Here is a 19856-nt window from a genome sequence, read left to right as displayed (position 1 = left end):
CACATCCCTAGCCTCGAGAGTGAGAAGTGCAAGCAAAATGCCAGCGGAGGGAAGCCGCTTGCGCTGAGGATCGAGAACGGAAAGTGTAAGCCAAGCGCCTGTGGAGGGAAGCCAACTCCCACTTTCCAGAGAAGGCAATCCAAGCCAAGCGCCAGCAGACGCAAGCTAACCGCTAACTTCGAGAGTAGGAGGCCGAGCAGAGACGTCGCCGCTGAGAGATTCCTCCCACGGAGGGTTCCAGTGGATGGTTCAAGAGAGAATTCCTCGACCGTGAGTGCCACAACCGCTGTAATGTGTGTGATAGAATGTGCTTTGATCACAACCTCACGCAACTGAAGAGTGTGTGCAAACCGTAATTGAAGCTCGATTCTAGCAAAACGACGACAACGCCACCGAGAGACGCCAGATTCTTGGTGGTGCGAGAGGACTCGGTCTCCAACCATGAGGTCTTGTAAATACTCATATAAGGCCAAATTTTTCGATTAACTCTTCGAGGGGTATATACATATATACCCACACACATGGGGTTTGGAAAACTGGTCCAGCCCCCCCCCCCCCCCCTCTAATTTCTGAAAAGTGACAGCTTTCCACCTACAGACTGGAAGATAAGCCATTTACAGAAGCAAATGTGTTAGGAGCCTCGCCTCAAAGCTCATCAGTCCAGAAAACCATTCGAGCTATTCTACTGTACCTGAAGGCGACAGATTTGAGTGCCCGACATTAGATATGCTGGACCTGGCTTATTGCATGTGAAAGTGTCATCAAGACTCGTGTCTTCTCTCTTTATCTTTCACTCCCTTATCCACTTCCCAATGTTTAGGGTAGGAGGTTGTCGTATTCATATAGGAGGTTGTGGCCAAGTACTGCAACAGGGTGGCCAATCCTGCTCTGGTGAGGGAGTGCGTTTACCGGTTCTGGTCACCGGGATCAGGCCACACTCCAGGCCTGTTTGTGCAATTTGATAAACACGCGAATTTTTTTTAATCCGGTGGAAAATTGCCGGCACCGAGATTCGAACCACGGACCTCTTGCACGCGAGGCGGGTGTTCTACCTCTACGCCACCGCTGCATATCCGTTTAGGGTAGCCAACTGGACAAAGTCTGGTTAACCACTCTGCCTTTCTTTCCTCCCTTCCCTCTCCCTGTCTTGGTGGTAGTGCCTGGGCGAACCCGTTTGCCCGCGTCCTGTTGCAATAAACCTCACAGCGAAGCTTCAAAATGGAGCTACTTCTTTAACAAACACAACATATCGGAAAACATGGTATTCCTTTAACGATGGTTTCAAGCAGTGTCCACAAATGGCAGTTGCTATATGTGAGGTAAATTTGCAGTGGAAGACGTCACAGATAAAAAAAGCAACTGATCTGCAAAAAGCAGCGTGCTAGACCTCTGTGACTGGGCTACTTTCTTAGCTTCCACAGCGTCGAGCGCTATGTATGAAACCGAGTATAGATACATCCTGCCTGGGCCGCTGCAACTCCGCAGTTGTCTGCGAAAAGAAGCAGCAAAAACCACGACACCGAAACATGTGGGCGTCAAATACAGTTCACTTGAAGCGGTAACCTTTGCTTGCGCCCTGTCTGAAGGTACTCAAGATAATCCGCGCGTTGAATGTCGCGTCGATATCTTTGCGGCATTGACACCAAGGTCAAAATGCTTGTGTGGCAGAGACAACGAATAAAGAGAAGACAGTCCCTCTGAGGACAACTTCCGGGCCTACGGGGCAGTGTGCAGTTGCAGCAGCGGACGGTATCCCAACCAGCTAGGAGACTGCAGACATGAGTCTGTGGTTCACCACAGCCTTCATCGTGGTTGCGCTGGCACTTCTCATTCGGTAAGCTGCCACGATTGTATGAAAGTTATAAATGCTTCATATTACCAAGTTTTCGTCTCATCTTCTTTTCAATTCTTCTACAGAGGCACGCGTCACCGGCTTACGGCTTTGGTGCTGTTTTAAGGATTAGGTGATGCGTTTCACTTACAAAGGAAGCGACCACCATCGCGGAAAAAAAATACTGGTGCGCCGTCCAACTACAAAAATGCGTCAAACAGCAAATGGCCGGACTGTCATAGTCTCGCTGTGGTTTTCGGACATAACACACCATAACTTACGTTTGTTATCTGTGAAATACAGGTACTATGGTTATCGCTTTCAGATGTAAGGTACCGGCCACGTTCCGAATAGTATTAACTTATCGTTCCTGGCACTCAGATTTACAAAATCCTTTTTAATCGACATATCTCATTGCTAGCAAATATTTGCCAGTGCAGCAATGTTTCTGAAAGGTCATACGTGAAAAGTAGCCGTAACATAAGCGCTTTTGTTCAATCTGAGCGGACGCAGAGACAGCAACGATTTGTCCAATTAAAAGCACGGAATCTAAATCCACCTTAGTATGCCACTGATAGTTCCCGAGAAACGCTACAAGGAATCACTGAATGGCACCATTTTCTTTTTGATTTTATTTGAATATAAGCTTGTCAAAGAAATAATGATATTTATGAGTCATGTAAACGCTGTAAGGCCTGTGTTTTGTTTGAATTCAAGAACTGATTTCTGGTATGTAGCGCCGTGTATACATGGACTTTAGCTAGACGTGGCACTGTATTGGGAATTCCGGCCTAAGAATGAAAAAGAACGGTCGCGTTTTATTTGCAACTCTCGACAAGCTCATACTACGTGGTAGCACCTGCTTCATAAATTTCGTTGTAAACTATAACCCGCACGCAATTTTTCAATAAACTGCGTCAACTGAAATGTGTGTGTGCACTTCTGCGTTCTACAAGAATCTAAATACGTCGTATGCACTCATGATTATGTCCAGTCTTTAGTTTTGTCACTTAAGTGTAAACATTACACACAGCTCACCGCTCAGGGTCTGCACTCAGCTCTAGATAGTTGTAGAGTATGTATGCGGAACAGGTCAGACGGCATATACGCTCAGTTTTGTACTTTTAATGCGTATGCATTTTTTACTTCCCGCAATTTTCTGCGTCTGAATGTCTACCTATCTGCATATCTAACCATTTTCCTCCCTACGTGGATCATTGGGTAGTCCATGGTCGAATGGGCAGTGCATCGGTCATCTGTTCTGAGGGAACAGTGTTCGAAACCAAGCGTCAGACCAACTTGGGTCCCTGTTTTTAGGGCCGGTCTTCTAAGAACTTCTTTGATGTCAACTTTGGTCACTGGGCTAATTCGCTGTGCGGCTAATGTACAGCTGCATGTATTCATGGTTTCACCTACCGGTGAAACCATGATTACGTGCAGCTGTACTTGGCGTCTCTGCGCGGAGCGTGTAATTAGCCGCACGGCGAACTAGCCCTGGAAGTAGTTGGTCACTGGGTATGCGCCAGTCTGTGTGTGCCGCCCTCAACGAAAGTTTCTGATGCCAACTTGGGTAACTAGGTATGTGTCACTGGAAATGTCCCACTCCACAATGACAAATACATCCTCTAAATTTTTCCAGTGCTGGCTGGACTGAAACGCACTTCATAAGGGCTCCTCAAGGAGCGCAACTCGACGATTTATTTCGCTGCGGCAAAAATGCGCTGGGTATGTGCCGCTTTTCAGGGAAACTCACGCCAACTTGAGTCACTGAGTAGGTGCAACTGGATGTGCAACAAGCGAGAGGACCGCAGTCCACGCTAGTTGCCTTAGAGGCGACGTGCGGACTTCTAGGCAGTGTCACTAGATGGCACAGCGTTCCCAGAAAGAAGCGCAGGAGAGGAGCCCGGCTGCGGCGTGACGCGCTCGCGCGCACCATGCGTTTAGGAGCACACGCGCGGGCTTCTAGGCGGCATCGCTAGACGGCGCCGAGTGTTAGAGAAACGCGAAGGAGGAGTCCCGCTGCAGTACACGCCTCGTACATACCTCGTTTGGACGATGACAATATGTTGTGTGGCTACTGGGGGCGAGGACTTACGGAGTCACCGTCTGTCGGAAGCGCCTCATTTGCGTAGTATGAGGGAGTACGCGGCGCGTTCCTCATAGGTTTGACTATCGGTGCTCAGTAAGAAGATCACGCAGGAGCCCTCTTGGGCGTTTCCGTACGTACTCTCAAAATTGAGGACGTTGTTTACTCTCAAAATAATAATCTCGGGCAAACAAAAAACACAGAATGGTTACCGATTACGTGCAGTGAACGCCCACTGCGCGCAGCCACCACGATAGAGTACCCCAAACCGGCTTCCTACGTGCAAGGTAGGCAGTCGCTGAAAGCAAGCTATGTGAAATGTGCTCTCATAGTGCGCTGTTTGTATGACCAAATCGAGCTTTGCAGAATGAAGCCTCAATTCAGTGATCGCACGGGTTCGCGGTGACCGACTGCGCGTCTGCATGCACACCCGCGCACAATGTTTCGCGCCGTGCCGTGACCTTTAGGTCGCAGCATATGGGCATTTGACAGCACACAAATAACCATTGTTGTGGGCATTAGCAGAGCTGTTCAACAATATTCTCGTTACAACTATAGGGACTTCGGTGCCTACGACGGGACTTGTGATGTCCCGTTGTGACGATTTAGTCTTTTTCTTTTCTTTTCTTATGTATTGGGCCGTTTTCATAATATTATTTCTCAAGTTACGTCGCACTGTATGTTTACCGGTCTTCTCAGTGAGCAAGTACCGGTTGCTTCTTTTTCTTAATCCAGTACATTTCAATGTTTGATGCTACGCAAAACATGAGCAAATTCCATAGCTTTTAAATGTGTTTTCTACCGTCCCCTTTCCATTCCAGTGAACTTTCCTGTATCTAGCACCAGCAAGCTTTTTTTTTTTAATTATGCGGTTTTACGTGTCAAATCCACTTTCTGATTATGAAGCATGCCGTCGGGGGGGACTCCGGAAGTTTCGACCACCTGGGGTTCTTTAACGTGCACCTAAATCTAAGTACACGGGTGTTCTCGCGTTTCGCCCTCATCGAAATCCAGCAAGTTTGTAGACCAAAGCATCATGTCATTAGCCGGGCAGCGTGCGCGGGCGAGTGTCTCAGTGTGCGCTTTCTGCTACTCACCCAACATTGCAGCCCCGACGCCATATCAGAAATCTTCCTCGCGGAAGTGCTTGCTGCACACCCGAGTTGTAGCCGATGGCGGCTTTTTTCGCGATCCAAGTTTCACGCAGCTTATTGTGCTGCGGGTAAGTGTGGAGGCTGACACCGCGCTCCGTTGCATACGTCTGCCACTACGGCACCGAGTCGTCCATGTTGGACACCTTCAAAGACAGCCACTACATATTATAGGGCTTTCAAGTGTTGTCAAGCACACACCTGAAGCGGCAAAATCCTCCCCCCTTAATCAGAACCCCAGCGCAGGTGGGACTTTAAACTTTCGTTTTCAGCTCACTTCGGCGCTTCCGAAGAAGCCGACGCCACCGCTGCTTACACGTGGTCGCTCATGCCACGTCACGCCGACGGTGGCGCAAGCTTTTCCAGTGGTGGAGCTTGACAGGAACACTGACTCACTGCTAAACGCAATACTGTCGACAGTCATCATGAGATCGGTTTTGTCGAATTTTTATCAGGAACACCAACTCGCAGCCAAAGCATTCATCAAGCTTTCTGACCATCATGCTCTCTGCTGGCTCTCATCGCTATAAGATCCTACAGGCCGGCTTGGTCGATGGGCTTTGAGGCTACAAGAATTTTCATATTCCGTAGTCTACAAGTCTGGCCGCCTGCACCAAGACGCTGACAGCTTGTCGCGTTACCCTGATGACGACTCTGACTCCTCCAATATTGCCATTGCTGGTTGCGTATTATCTGTATCCCAGCTGCTTCATTTCGCCGACGAGCAACGTCGTGACGCCTACATCCGAGCGCTCATCGGCCGTTTTGAACACTCTCCGGCCGATGCCACTCTCCGCCTCTTCCTCCTTCGCCACGGTACTTTGTACCGTCGTAACCTTCATTCGGACGGCTCTGAGTTCCTACTTGTCATACCTAAACACCTCCGCTCAACCGTTCTAGAAGAGCTTCACGACGCACCAGCGGCAGGACGCCTCGGCATATCTCGAACCTACGACCGCGTACGTCGCCGTTTTTTCTGGCCGGGCCTTGCCCGTTCCGTACAATTACGTCGCCGCTTGTGAACTTTGCCAATGACGCAAGAAGCCTTCCCAGGTCCCCGCTGGTTACCTGCAGCCTCTCGACATCCCTGCCGAGCCCTTCCATCGTGTTGGCTTAGACCGAGATTCTCGGCCCATTTCCGGAATCCACATCAGGAAACAAGTGGTTTGCAGTCGCGACTGACTACGCGGCCCTCTAACGCCGTAACGCACGCTCTTACGACCAGTTGCACAACTGATCCAAGGTCATTGACGACAGCATGCGTGCCTGTTCAGTACAGCATAAATTTACCACCTCCTACCACCCTCAAACGAACGGCATCACTGAGCGTGGAACAGCACTCTTACAGGCATGCTATGGAAATACGTTTCAGACGACCACCATGACGGGGCCTGGCTCTACCTTACATTACCTTTGCGTACGAAACTGCTGGCTTTTCCACATTTTACCTCTTGTATGGCCGAGAACCGACGCTACTACTAGACACTGTGATTCTGTCCACCACAGCTTCAACTAGCGCTTATGCCCGTGATGAAATCGCCCGTGCTGACCATGCTCGCCAAGTTGCGCGCGTTCGTCTACAAGTGTCGCAAGACAAACAGAAGCAACGTTACGACCTCCGTCACCGTGATGTCCATTTTGTGCATGACACCCTCGTGTTGCTTTGGTCACCATCGCATAAAGTTGGCCTTTGTGAGAAACTGCTTTCCTGTTATACAGGCCCATATCGCGTACTCCGTCCGCCAAGTGACCGATGTCACTTATGGAATCGTTCTAGCCACGCCCACTACGTCCTCCGCCGTGACAACCAGTGGCATTGTCCACGTCGCCCGACTCAAGCCCTGCAACTCTCCACGTGCCTTGGATATTTAACATCACCGTGACAGCGCTTTTGCCGCCGGAGGGGTAGTATAATATAATATTATCGATAGATACTCAAGAGACGAGCCGCCGCGAGAACAACGATGAAGTTGGTCTGTGTCTTGGCGCGGGCGAGTGTCGGCCTGGCTGTCTGGCTCCAGTGTAAATGGCCTGTGAATAGCCTCTTGCATCTGTATCTGTGTCTTTCTACACGTAACAATATATAAATGAAAAACAGTTTCAGTAACGTTTTGATGGACATTGGACCCCACGAATGTCGTGCAGGATGATACTGAAGAAAATTAAGCGCAATCTATAGACTTGCAGCAAACCATCAGGCACCACCTTCCCTAAAGCACGCTAAAGCGTAACAGCTTGGTCTACAGCACAGCTACGGCTTTCATCCTTGTTTTATGATGCTCTTCCACTGCTGTTCTGCTATTCATTGCTACATGTGAAGCATGGCGTCCGTGGCAATGCCGGCAACAAGCTATGCTACGTACTTCAGAAACTGTCTGTCTGTCTGTCTGTCTGTCTGTCTGTCTGTCTGTCTGTCTGTCTGTCTGTCTGTCTGTCTGTCTGTCTGTCTGTCTGTCTGTCTGTCTGTCTGTCTGTCTGTCTGTCTGTCTGTCTGTCTGTCTGTCTGTCTGTCTGTCTGTCTGTCTGTCTGTCTGTCTGTCTGTCTGTCTGTCTGTCTGTCTGTCTGTCTGTCTGTCTGTCTGTCTGTCTGTCCCCAGTTGAAAATGACAACAGAGGTTGTGTTCAGTACTACAGAAATTTCTGTTGTACAACAGGATTTTTCTGTAGTAACTACAGATTCCTGATGGAGCGACAGACTTTTCTGATGTACAACAGACATTTGTTGTTGCTACTACAGAAGTACAGTCTGTCGTATGTCTGTTGTTACAACAGAAAGCTGAAGCTTTACAACAGATTTTTGTAGTACTACAGAAATTTCTGTTGTACAACAGGATTTTTCTGTAGTAACTACAGATTCCTGATGGAGCGACAGACTTTTCTGATGCTAAACATTTCGACAGAATTGCCTGTCTGGTTGGGAAATTGATTAGAACTTGAGACTGACTCCAACCAAATAACTGAATTTTATTAGCCCGACGTTTCGGAGCCCATTCGGCTCCTTCTTCAGGGGGTTGTTCTTCGGGGGGTGGCGGTGTGCCGCTTTTAAAGCGTCTTTTTTGAAGAAAGGAGGGGGGGGAACACGGGAGGTGGGGAGACACTCCACAGACGGAAAGGTGGGGGGGAACAAAAGGAAAGGGGGGTTTGTGTTGTTGACCGCTTCCAAGGTGCTGCGATGACCGGTGCTGGGTGGAGTGCTCACGAGGGTGCCCTTGATGGGCCGCGGGGGGGGGGGGGGGGAGGTTACAGGGTCGCGCCGACGTTCTGTGTTGGTGAAACGAGCGGGAGTCTATCTGGCTGTGCGTCCTTTTCTTCTTTTCGTCGTGTCGCCAAGGCCATGGACATAGACCGAGGGTAGGTTGCCCTTCACACGGTTTATGTTATTCTCCGTATTCTGAATGTGCCATGACTCCAGTAGTAGTCTCTTTCGCCAGTTCGTTTCTGTTTGAAGGATTTCAGTTTCCTTGAAAGCAATTTTGTGGTCGGCGACTTCAGAGTGTTCAGCGACGGCGCTGCGAATACGGTTGAATGTCCTGACGTCGTTCTCGTGTTGTCTGATCCTTTCTTTTAGATTTTTGGTTTCCCCGATGTACGACGCCGGACAGTCAGCACAACTGATTTTGTAGACGACGCCTTGAGCTTTTTCTTTTGGTGGACGATCTTTTGGTTTAGGGAGGAGGATATTGAAAGTGTTTATTGGTTTGTGCGCCACTTTGAGCAAAGCAAAAGCAAAGTGGCGCACAAACCAATAAACACTTTCAATATCCTCCTCCCTAAACCAAAAGATCGTCCACCAAAAGAAAAAGCTCAAGGCGTCGTCTACAAAATCAGTTGTGCTGACTGTCCGGCGTCGTACATCGGGGAAACCAAAAATCTAAAAGAAAGGATCAGACAACACGAGAACGACGTCAGGACATTCAACCGTATTCGCAGCGCCGTCGCTGAACACTCTGAAGTCGCCGACCACAAAATTGCTTTCAAGGAAACTGAAATCCTTCAAACAGAAACGAACTGGCGAAAGAGACTACTACTGGAGTCATGGCACATTCAGAATGCGGAGAATAACATAAACCGTGTGAAGGGCAACCTACCCTCGGTCTATGTCCATGGCCTTGGCGACACGACGAAAAGAAGAAAAGGACGCACAGCCAGATAGACTCCCGCTCGTTTCACCAACACAGAACGTCGGCGCGACCCTGTAACCTCCCCCCCCCCCCCCGCGGCCCATCAAGGGCACCCTCGTGAGCACTCCACCCAGCACCGGTCATCGCAGCACCTTGGAAGCGGTCAACAACACAAACCCCCCTTTCCTTTTGTTCCCCCCCACCTTTCCGTCTGTGGAGTGTCTCCCCACCTCCCGTGTTCCCCCCCCTCCTTTCTTCAAAAAAGACGCTTTAAAAGCGGCACACCGCCACCCCCCGAAGAACAACCCCCTGAAGAAGGAGCCGAATGGGCTCCGAAACGTCGGGCTAATAAAATTCAGTTATTTGGTTGGAGTCAGTCTCAAGTTCTGACTTTTCTGATGTACAACAGACATTTGTTGTTGCTACTACAGGAGTACAGTCTGTCGTATGTCTGTTGTTACAACAGAAAGCTGAAGCTCTACAACAGATTTTTGTAGTACTACAGAAAAAATTGTCATCACTACAGGCACCCTGTTGTCCCAACAGAAATGTTCCTGAAGTAACCCGAAAAACTTCTGTAGTACTACAGAGAGCTGTTGAAATACTACAGAAACCTATTGCGGCAACAGGCCCCCAATTGTCACAACAGAAGTGTTCCTGAAGTAATGCGACCAACTTCTGTTGTACTACAGAAAAATGTTGTTGTACGACAGAAGCCTATCATTGCAACAGGCCCCCAGTTGTCATAACAGAAGTGTTCCTGAAGTAATGGACAAACTTCTGTTGTACTACAGAGAACTGTTCCACAACGGAAACCTATCGCCGCAACATGTACCCAATGATGACAACAGAAGTGCACTGAAATTGTGTGATGCGACAAGCTTCTGTAGTGCCCGGTTGAAAAAGACAAAAGGAATTCCTGTCGAAACTACAGAAATTCTGTTGTACGACAGAAGTTGTTGACATTTCTTAATTGGGAGACATTTCTGACATTACGACAGAAATTCTGATTTCGCAACAGAAGCATTCTGTCGCGACAACAAGAGTTCTGAAGTCGGAACAACAGCTTTATATTCTGACAGCGACTCCGACGTTACGACACCAATTCTGACGTCGCAGCAGAAACATTCGGTCGCGACGGCCAAGAGTTCCGAAGTCGCAACAGAAGCGATTTCCGTCGCGGTCCTTTAAAATTGTATGTTTGCTCATCGGTGGTGTACACTGTACTTTTCTCTTGCGCGGTATTCAATTGCGCTCCTCTGAAGCCGGCAATGCTGATGGCACCGACACCGGTAATAAAGTCGACGTGGCGAATAGTTATAATTGTGCCGTAACGACGCGGCACCAGCAACGCCCTACCGGCCTCCTGAGAATCGGCCGCTGATCAAAATCATACCATCTGCGGGAATGGCTGCGTATCCGTTTTTTTTTTTGGTAAGATGTGGCACACAGGCCTGTGGACTTACATGTGCTGTTACACTGACACATTAGTTAATTTCCCAGGAATATTTCACAAGCTTATGCGAAGCGGAAAAGAAGATTTGGGTTGTTCTACAAAGTTGCGTGAAAATCTGTCTCGCTCGGGTCTCATTAATCTGGTACAGTGCTGCCGTGAGAAGCCAGTATGCTGTCAGAAAGAACTCTCATCCACGAATGTTCATGTAGCTATTTTGCATTGAACACACGAATTATATGCGCGCTCAAAAGTGTAAAGAACGAGAGACAACTGTCGAAACTAGCAGTAATAACCCTAAAAGTCAACGTTGTCTACTTCTGAATTTCTTATTTAATAAGGATATCGTACATCAAAATCGATGTTCTAGCACTGCAAGATGTACCTGTCGATGGTACGAACACTCTTGCTCTTCTAGAGATGCGGCACTTGACGCGGTGGAGTGATAGCGGATCTTGGCTCTCAAAATGCAAATGTAAACATCAGCGCATCGGCACGTCGTACTGTTCACATGGCCAAAACGTACACTCGAAAAGCATGTCAGGCGTGGTGCAGTGACGAGCGACGTCACGGTATTTCCAAAGTAATTCCGGAAATATACTCCGAGGGTAGTCTTTTAACAAATACTCATGACATCATTTCTCAGTTCGAAATTTTCTACACTATGTTGTTTAGTGCCCCTCCGAATGATCACGATGCAAAAGTTTTAGAGAGTTTTGTATCTCTTGTAAAACCATTACAGGATGATGACTGTGCAGTCATCAGTGGTAGCCTTACGATTCAAGAAATTGAGCTAGCTATTGATCAGCTGCCTCTGTCGAAAACACCCGGCCCCGATGGACTTTCAAGTGAATTTTACAAAGCTTTCAAATCAATTATCAGCCCCATATTATTGGATATTTTTATTACAAGTTTAGAAGTTGGCGCCCTTCCGCAGTCTTTTTGCAAAACCCACACAGTTTTAATTCCCAAAAGTTCAGATAAAGAGAAACTGCGTTCTGTTGAAGGCTATCGACCAATCACATTGTCAAACGTGGATTACAAAATTTTTGCGAAAGTTCTATCTAATAGATTGCAATTTGCGATGTCAATTCTAATTGGTTCCCATCAGACATGTGGAATCAGGGGCCGATCAATTCAAACCAACATACATATCGCCCGTACCCTTCTTCAATACTGTTATGGTTCCACTGAGCAGCTTGCAATGCTCCAGGTAGACCTTGCTAAAGCTTTTGATCGTGTGAGCCACTCCTATTTATTTTCTCTTTTGGAGCATGTCAATGTTGGCTCCATTGTGCTTAAAGGCGTTAGGCTTTGCTACACCTGTTGTACTACTCGTTTAATTATTAATGGCCAACTCTCCGAACCCATTTCTATTTGCTCATCAGTAAAACAAGGATGCCCGATGTCCCCACTACTATTCGCCCTTTACCTGGAACCGCTATGCTTAAGCGTAATTCAGTCGAGTAACATCCATGGCTTCAATATACTGGGTAATGAAGTTAAAGTCTTAGCTTACGCAGACGATCTAGCGTTCTTCTGCACGGATAAGTCCAGTGTTGAAAAAGTAGTATCGAAAATAGAAGAATTTGGCAGTGTATCAGGAGCGCGAATGAACTCCTCAAAAAGTTTAGGCTTATGGTTTGGCTCATGGTGCTATACACCAGAACAGTTTGCAGGCGTTAAGTGGACTGATGTCCCGCCAAAGTATCTTGGCGTGCCGCTAGACGCATATAAATTAAGCGCACACTATTGGAAAGAACGGGTTTCGGTACTGCAAAGTTACGCCCAGACATTCGTTCCACAACGACTTTCTATTTTTGGGAAAGCCGAAGCCTGCAATAAGTTCTTGGCAACAAAAATTTTCTATGTATTGCAAGTTATCCATTGTGCTAGGCTATACATCCAACGCTTTCACCGTATCTTTGCGACCTTCGTATGGTCTTCAACTTTTGAGCCCATGAGGCGAGACAACATTTTTAGGCCTGTTAGCGAAGGTGGGCTGGGCTTAGTACACCTTTATGTGCGGCAGATAGTGTCTCGTTTCTTCTTTTTTCGCGATACTTCCCATCCTGTAATTCGTTCATACATGCAAGTCACACTTGTTAATGCGTTACCTGATTTAGTTGTTTCTTCAAGTTTTTCTTCGCGCTTATGCTTGTGGGGGTTCATGCAAGAAGTTTACTTGGCGGTTCGTTTCCTGACAGTTCGGTTTTCCACTGAATACTTGTATTCTGTGTCGCGCAAAACGTTGTACAAAGACTTACTATCCATGCTATTCCCTCCTCCACTTTACCGATCAATATACATTAAATTGCCAGGCCACGATGTGCTAAAGCGAGTTCGCAAAATGTATTTATCCCCTTGCTGCAAAACATTCTTTTATAAAGTTCATAGTGAAACCATACCGGTTAAAGCATGGCTACAAAAAAAGGGTATCTTTGTCTCTTCTGTTAACTGTCGCCTTTGTGATGTACCAGAGACAATTGAACATTGTTTTATTAGCTGCACCGACGCCATCCTTTTTTGGGATGTCCTCCAACGGACTTTAAAGAAAGACTTTGAGATTAACGCTCATACTGTGCGATACCTGCTGCCAACCTCTGATAATAGTGCACCTTTCGATATGTTTTTTGTCATGGGAATGCACAGTTTGTGGAAAACGCGAATGATGGACCGCAACGCCGAAACGGTTGTACCTACAAGGGCAAATTTCATCCAAATGACGCTACACCTAAAGCAGGTTTATGATGGACTCGGTGTGCAACCGGACTGGTACCCTATTTTGGTGAGGTGCTTATCCTTGCCACCCTTCTAAAGTGACACGAACGTTTCTACTCACAGTATGAACGCTGCCTCTTCTGTGTGACTTTCATTGTGCCCTCCATTCTCTGACTATGCAGAACTGGTGAACGTCTAGTTGAATGCAACTATAATAAATACCATGAAAGAAAGGAAAAAAAAAAAAAAGTCAGGCGTGGTGCAGTGGTAAGATGCCGGGCTCGGAATCGTGAGGTCACATGTTCGAATCCCAGGCGAAGACGTTTTTTAAAAATTTTTTTTTTACTTTTATGTTTTTCTTTTTTGTACTAACAAATTTACATAACCTTACGGACGTCTCTGTCAATTTTTAATTAAATATTTATCAAGAACTACACAACTTTCTACTACAGGACGTCACACTACACACAACAGAACTACAGACAACAGAACTACAGGCAACAGAACTACAGGCAACAGAACTACAGGCAACAGAACTACAGGCAACAGAACTACAGGCAACAGAACTACAGAAACAACGTCCCAAAATACGACAGACTCTTAAAATTTCCTGTTGTGTTTTTCAACTGAGTCTGTCTGTCTGTCTGTCTGTCTGTCTGTCTGTCTGTCTGTCTGTCTGTCTGTCTGTCTGTCTGTCTGTCTGTCTGTCTGTCTGTCTGTTTGTCTGTCTGTTCGTTTGTTTGTTTGTCTGTTTGTCTGTCTGCCTGTCCATGTCTATCACCATCTTCAATAAAATTAGAACACCAGTTGCATCGCGGCGAAGTTCAACAAATTTCCAAATGGGTAATGTCAAAAACTCCTAAGCATAATGTGACCTCCGACCGCCTCAGGGATTCGCCCAGTTCACCCAGTACCCCACTTTGAGCTCAGCCAAGGTAGTAACGAAGTAGTCAGGCAGTAGTGTTCTTGTTTTTTTTTTTGGTCAGAGTACAATAAACAAACACATCATCAAGCTATTGTCGCCGTCGCCTTGCTGCTGTTGCCATACAAACAATTTCCCTCACTGCGCAAACAAATTCCACCTTCTGGTAAATTCCCTCCCTCCACCCTCAAGCCATGGCGCTTATGCAGCTACACAAAAAATGCTTCGCAAATATTACTGATTCCCATAGTGCGCCCAGTCTACATAACTGACCTTCAATTCGAAGCTATCTGTTTGGGAAATTGGGTATAGATTTTCTTTGTAATTTCATGTTGATGTCCCACCTTTTCAGTTAGGTTTGTCAAATAGGTGGACGTTATTTGCATCGCGATCGAGATATCCAGGACGCTAATAAAAAAAATTGAGTAGTTGCCTTTCATTTATTCACTTAACAACGTATGTTTAAATGCAATAGTTAAGCCTAGTGACAGAGAATTCGTATCGGTTTTAAGAAATTATAAGACGGGCACAACTAAAGCTAAAGAAAGACCATCGAAAAACTATTAACAGGAATGCCAATGTATTTCGCAGCAAATTTTAAGGGTGCATACCTCGAAAGTAGTCCATGAATTTCCATTACGCATTTTGGCTTTACTATTGCTTGGCTTTAACTTATTAATTTCTATATGTGTTCAATAGTGATTCACTAATGAAAGTTTCAATTGACTACCTTTATATAGCGATAGCTAATGCAGCTAAAGTTTGCCTCACTGGATGATGCACCTAAACGGGCCAAATCGCCCTGTGTTCTCTTTGTGATCTAAAAATGCCTGTTGGGAAATACCACACAGAATATCGCCGCTTTTGCACTGTATGAGCATACAAATTTGCAAGCAAGAATAAATATTCTCCGCGCGCTTGTCTTTCATGATCTCTACTTTCTCAAATGCATTTTCATTCATTGATTCGTTGTCCGAACAGGTGGCGGAAAAAGAAGTTTTCCTATTTCAAGGAACTTGGCATTCCCGGACCAGAGCCCAATCTATTGTGGGGTAATCTGTGGGAGTACCATTCCTTGGTAAGCACTTTGCCACTGTGCATACGTTGTCAGTATCCACGAAGAAGAGCTAATTACCACAAAATAAAGCTCCCCATTCTTGCCTCCTGCAGATTCCCGTTTTCTCACACCCTTCACCTTCTGCGTCTACTCTGATGAGTCATTAGAAAGAGAGATAGAGATAGGAGATGGGGAGAGGTTAACCAGAGATTAGCTTTCTGTTTGCTACCCCGCAGTGGGGTGGGGGATATACTTGTAAAGCGCTATGAGCTTCAGCTTTAAAGTAGGCAACAATGAGGATAGTATCTAAACGAGGCGTGGCCTGGAGTCGGTGCCTCTTTAAGGAAGGCAAGTCCACAAGGATGGTGCCTTCTTGTTTTGGAGCACCATGCTGTGTTTGGTTTCTTCGGTAACCACATCAAACACATTTCGTCCATCATAGCGGCGATGGTACTGGTAACGAAATTTCTGGCAGCGATTCCTGTTTCCATCGGCAGCATTATGACTACGGCGCAGTGCAAAATTTTCCATGCTCTCTGAATTTAATGCACGTTGTAGAAACCCCGATTGTCTATACAAATTCGAAACCCCCCCCGTGACGACGTCTCTCGTAACCATTGTATTGTTCTGGCTTAAATGCCACCAATCTGGCAAATCACATTTCCACTCACTGAGTGAAATAGGGCTCCCCAATGACGAATGAGATCCTGCTGAAAACTTACCGAGAATTGGTTGCACGTTGGATTCCGTGTAACCCCGGAATGCCCACCGTTCGCCATAAGGAAAAATTGGAATAACTTGTTGAGTTTTACTTAAGCCCGTGGATTGTACATGCTACTAAAAACAACGAAATAATAACAAAAAAATAGTTAGGATTGGAGTAGGTAATTGTGTTGAACGATAACCTCAACTGGGAAGGGGGGGTGCAGGGGAAGGTAGATCCAGCGTATCGGGAGCGCTTCTACGGGAAATACCGTTTAGTTATTCGCGCTTATATCAAAGGGCCCCATTCACAAAGCTTTCCATTCGCTGGCATTGATATTTGATAATTGATATTGATATCTGATAATTGATATTTGACACTGGCTGGTTGCCCTCGCTTATAATATGTCGAGTGCCAGATTTCTTCAAGGCAAGCTCTACCGCCAGAGCTTTCTGTAAATACAGGCCCTCAATATTTGAAGTATGAAACGCTGTAGCAAAAAGTGATACGTTGCTCTTTGGGGGGTCAAAGAAATTGTACTTATTTACAGTGCATGCGACGTCTTTTTTGTTCCTAACAGGGACTGCACAAAGCGTTCGACAAATGGTGCAAGGAATACGGCGACATCTGCGGGTAAGGTTTCACCGTGTATCGCATAGAAAAGCTAACAGCTGGTTTCCCAGAGCAGGTTCATGGGCACCAACTGACGGGAAAATTGAGTCGGTTTCATGCTGCAGAATATAACATGAAAGGATCAGGTAAAGAAAGCACTTGGGCAGTCGACGAAGTCGGCTTAGTCGAAACAAGATCAACTTGGAAACAGCAGGACAAGTGTTTGCTTAGCAGAGAGCATCGCATATGCCGATTATTATTATGGTGCAAAGCAACGCTGTGGTTCTGACCTCATGGCAATAACTAGTTTCTCTATAGCCCGGTATTATTGGTGTCCTGATAGCGCGCGTTCACTCTCATATCTCCCAGCATTCCTTCGACTTGAGAATCGTATTACAACAGCTGTAAAATGAGCACTTGGCATTTCCTTGTTTCAGCATGCATGGCTACATAAAGATGCTCATTAACGATCACCTGGCAGTGACGCAGAAACAGCTACATCTCTCACAAATTACTGCACGGGGCAATAAAGTTCTGCTCTTCGGCATTACAGTTTCGAATTTCTTGCTAAAATTGTCTGGAATGTACTGCTGTGCATATATTTAGCAACGTTAGCTTAGTGCACAGAAGCGGTTGTTAGTTTCTAGGACGACGACCTTAATAGTCTTGGTATTGTTTTTATATATTGCTTAATCTGATAGCTATAGTTACTCGTCTGATTGCTACCTGGCGTCATTTTAATGTTTCTGGCGCTGTGGGACCGTTCGTCACTTCGATGTCCCCGCTCCTTGTAAATCCAGTTTGCGGCGCCGTGGGGGTCATTACCCTTTGCTCCTTTCACCGCGCCTTGACGTGGGGGTCATTCCGCCCTGCTTGCCCGACGGGGGCGCCACTACCGCCACTCGTCAAACCTGCTTTTGCTTTTGAATAAAGCCAGTCGACTCCATTCTCAGCCTGTCAAAAGGTGTATTACTTGCCTCCGCTGAACAAAGCTCCCAACACCACTAAATAGGACATTAATATGTCAACATGTCATTTTTCGAACATTTCGAGCACATTTTCTGAGCCACTCTTTATGTTGAAGAAGCAAATGCATCTTACCGCACTGACGTCGGTACTTGAGTTAACGTTGCCCTTGCACGTGCTCTGAGATGCAGGAGAAATAAGAAAATTATGCGGAACAGCAAAAAAGAAAACTATGTAAGAAAAAACAAAACAAAACTGTGAGTTCCACCAATTTCTGTGCGTCCCTCGGACCGATCTCTAGGAATGGTTAATATCACTGAGGTCTTTTTCAGGCAAGTCAATAGGTTTCTAACTAATATACACCCTATCCAGCAGAGCGTTTAAATTACTGCAAGTAATGCTGTGAAACGGTCAAGTTGACTACAGAATTCAGCAGAACTTAGCGTTAATGGCGTCAGTGTGTGCGCTTTGTATCAATTTTGATTTCGTTTTGGTAATAAGGATTAGGAGTCTCAAACAACGCTGCCAGTAAGATTATCTTCTTGTTTTTATTGTGGCCACACTAAGTAACCAATAATTATGCAATAAACAAATATGTAACCTACAGTTTGTACGATTTGCCTAAAAAAGCAACATAGAAAGCTGATGTGGCATATATAAGACTCATAAACATCTCGGTATACTATACTCACCAGCGCGTGACCGTAGCAATGTGTCGCTTCATATCCATGTGCCCAACAGGTTCTACAATGGCGACGTCCCATTTCTCCTAGTCAAGGACCTAGATTTCCTGGAATACGTTTACATCAAGAACTTCCAGAATTTCACGGCTCGTGGGGTAAGGAACCGTTCACGGTGCTTTTTTGTGTGTTGTGCGCTTTGTAAAGACACTGTTTCTGCAAACCAATCGGTTCATATCAAAGCGATCCCAGTGTCCGCCATTTTCTCAGTTAAGAATTCGGCTTCCTTTAAGATGTGCTTGTCGGGACTTAGGATTGAAAATTAGTCGACTAATGTACAGGAACACGTGCTTTGAGGAAGGAGACCTTCATATTTAAGATATAAAGAAGGGAAAGGCACAAGAAAGTTGGCTACGAACGTTTCAAAAAGTGTGCTTACTTCTGCCAGAGCTCATTAGCAAAGTTAAGCACTCGCACACATAAAGCTTGACAGGAAGCCTTGTCAAAACATTTACTGCAGGATGTTCAGATGTCTAGTTATTGTGAGATAATTTATTCCCTACTGCCTTTGCTTATTATTCGCATTTTCGCACTGTAGTCTGAAAGGCAACGCGCATGTGGTCGCCGATGCAAGAGCTGCATTGCATGGTGGCTCCGGTGTAACCTGTGATCTTTCAAGAGATGATACAAGCTCTGTGCATGTTTATGATGCTGAGTTTCGCCTCTGATCTGTGGGCACAAGACCACCGGTTAGCCAACAAAATGTGGTTTCGCATGCCACCTACTGAGATGTTGCAACACAAGTTTTGTTGCAAAGAATAAGAATTGATGAGGGATTCGTATTGTGTCCTGTGGGGATCTCAGTGTGCACGTCCTCGCAATCCAGATTTCCAGTGCTTCTTATGTACCAGAAACACTGTCGTGCATATTTAGCATCTACCCAGCATGCACCCACAGGGTACAGACTTTCGCCACTTCCCTGACAAGCATTGTTGAAATATTTTGTGTGCGTGGGAGGGGCGGGGGGTCCTTTCCCCCTTTCCACTTCATGCGTCATATGTGCTATATCAACAGTTAGAGCCATGGTACAATTCCCACGCTTCGCAGTACGGTACTTAAGACTGTGACTCAAATATTGCCGGTACATGAACTATCAGCATTCATTTTAATCTAACCATTATCGCCATAATCCTTCATGCCTCTTTCGTTCCTTCGTTTTTTACCTTCTCAAGCGCCGAGTACCAGCACGAGTTGTGCTGGCCCAGATGAACCTACGTGCATCCGTGTCTTTCTATAAATAAAGTCATCCTGCTACTCCAAGAACGGAAGTTCTCTACTTTTCCTGAAAAAAAGAAACTATCGTATCGATCACTAATGAGAATTACTATCCGAAACCACAGGTTATCTGGCCATATTACAGACTGGTATAGATCATTTTTTGCGGTATAAGGTAGCAGGAGTTGACGGTAACCGATGCTTAGTAGGCTCTGAAATTACAGCACACGAAACAGTGCTGCTGCCCGTAATGCGTGCGTACACGCGTCTATGTATGC

The 19856-nt window shown here is 46.2% G+C and overlaps 1 protein-coding gene across 1 annotated transcript in view; it reads left to right on the top strand.

The window, feature by feature from the left end:
* Window positions 1-1676: 1676 nt before the first annotated feature.
* LOC135914508 (cytochrome P450 3A14-like) overlaps window positions 1677-19856 on the top strand; it is a 41377-nt gene continuing 23197 nt past the window's right edge. Inside the window, exons 1-4 of the mRNA XM_065447394.1 lie at window positions 1677-1834; window positions 15267-15363; window positions 16626-16678; window positions 18365-18461. Coding sequence (XP_065303466.1) covers window positions 1779-1834; window positions 15267-15363; window positions 16626-16678; window positions 18365-18461 — 303 coding nt within the window. The 5' untranslated portion in view covers window positions 1677-1778. The remainder of the gene's footprint in view (window positions 1835-15266; window positions 15364-16625; window positions 16679-18364; window positions 18462-19856) is intronic.

This window comes from Dermacentor albipictus, chromosome 8 (genome assembly GCF_038994185.2).
Source record: "Dermacentor albipictus isolate Rhodes 1998 colony chromosome 8, USDA_Dalb.pri_finalv2, whole genome shotgun sequence".
NCBI lineage: Eukaryota > Metazoa > Arthropoda > Arachnida > Ixodida > Ixodidae > Dermacentor > Dermacentor albipictus.
Note: the sequence above shows the minus strand (reverse complement) of the source record. Positions and strands in the feature narration are given on the sequence as shown.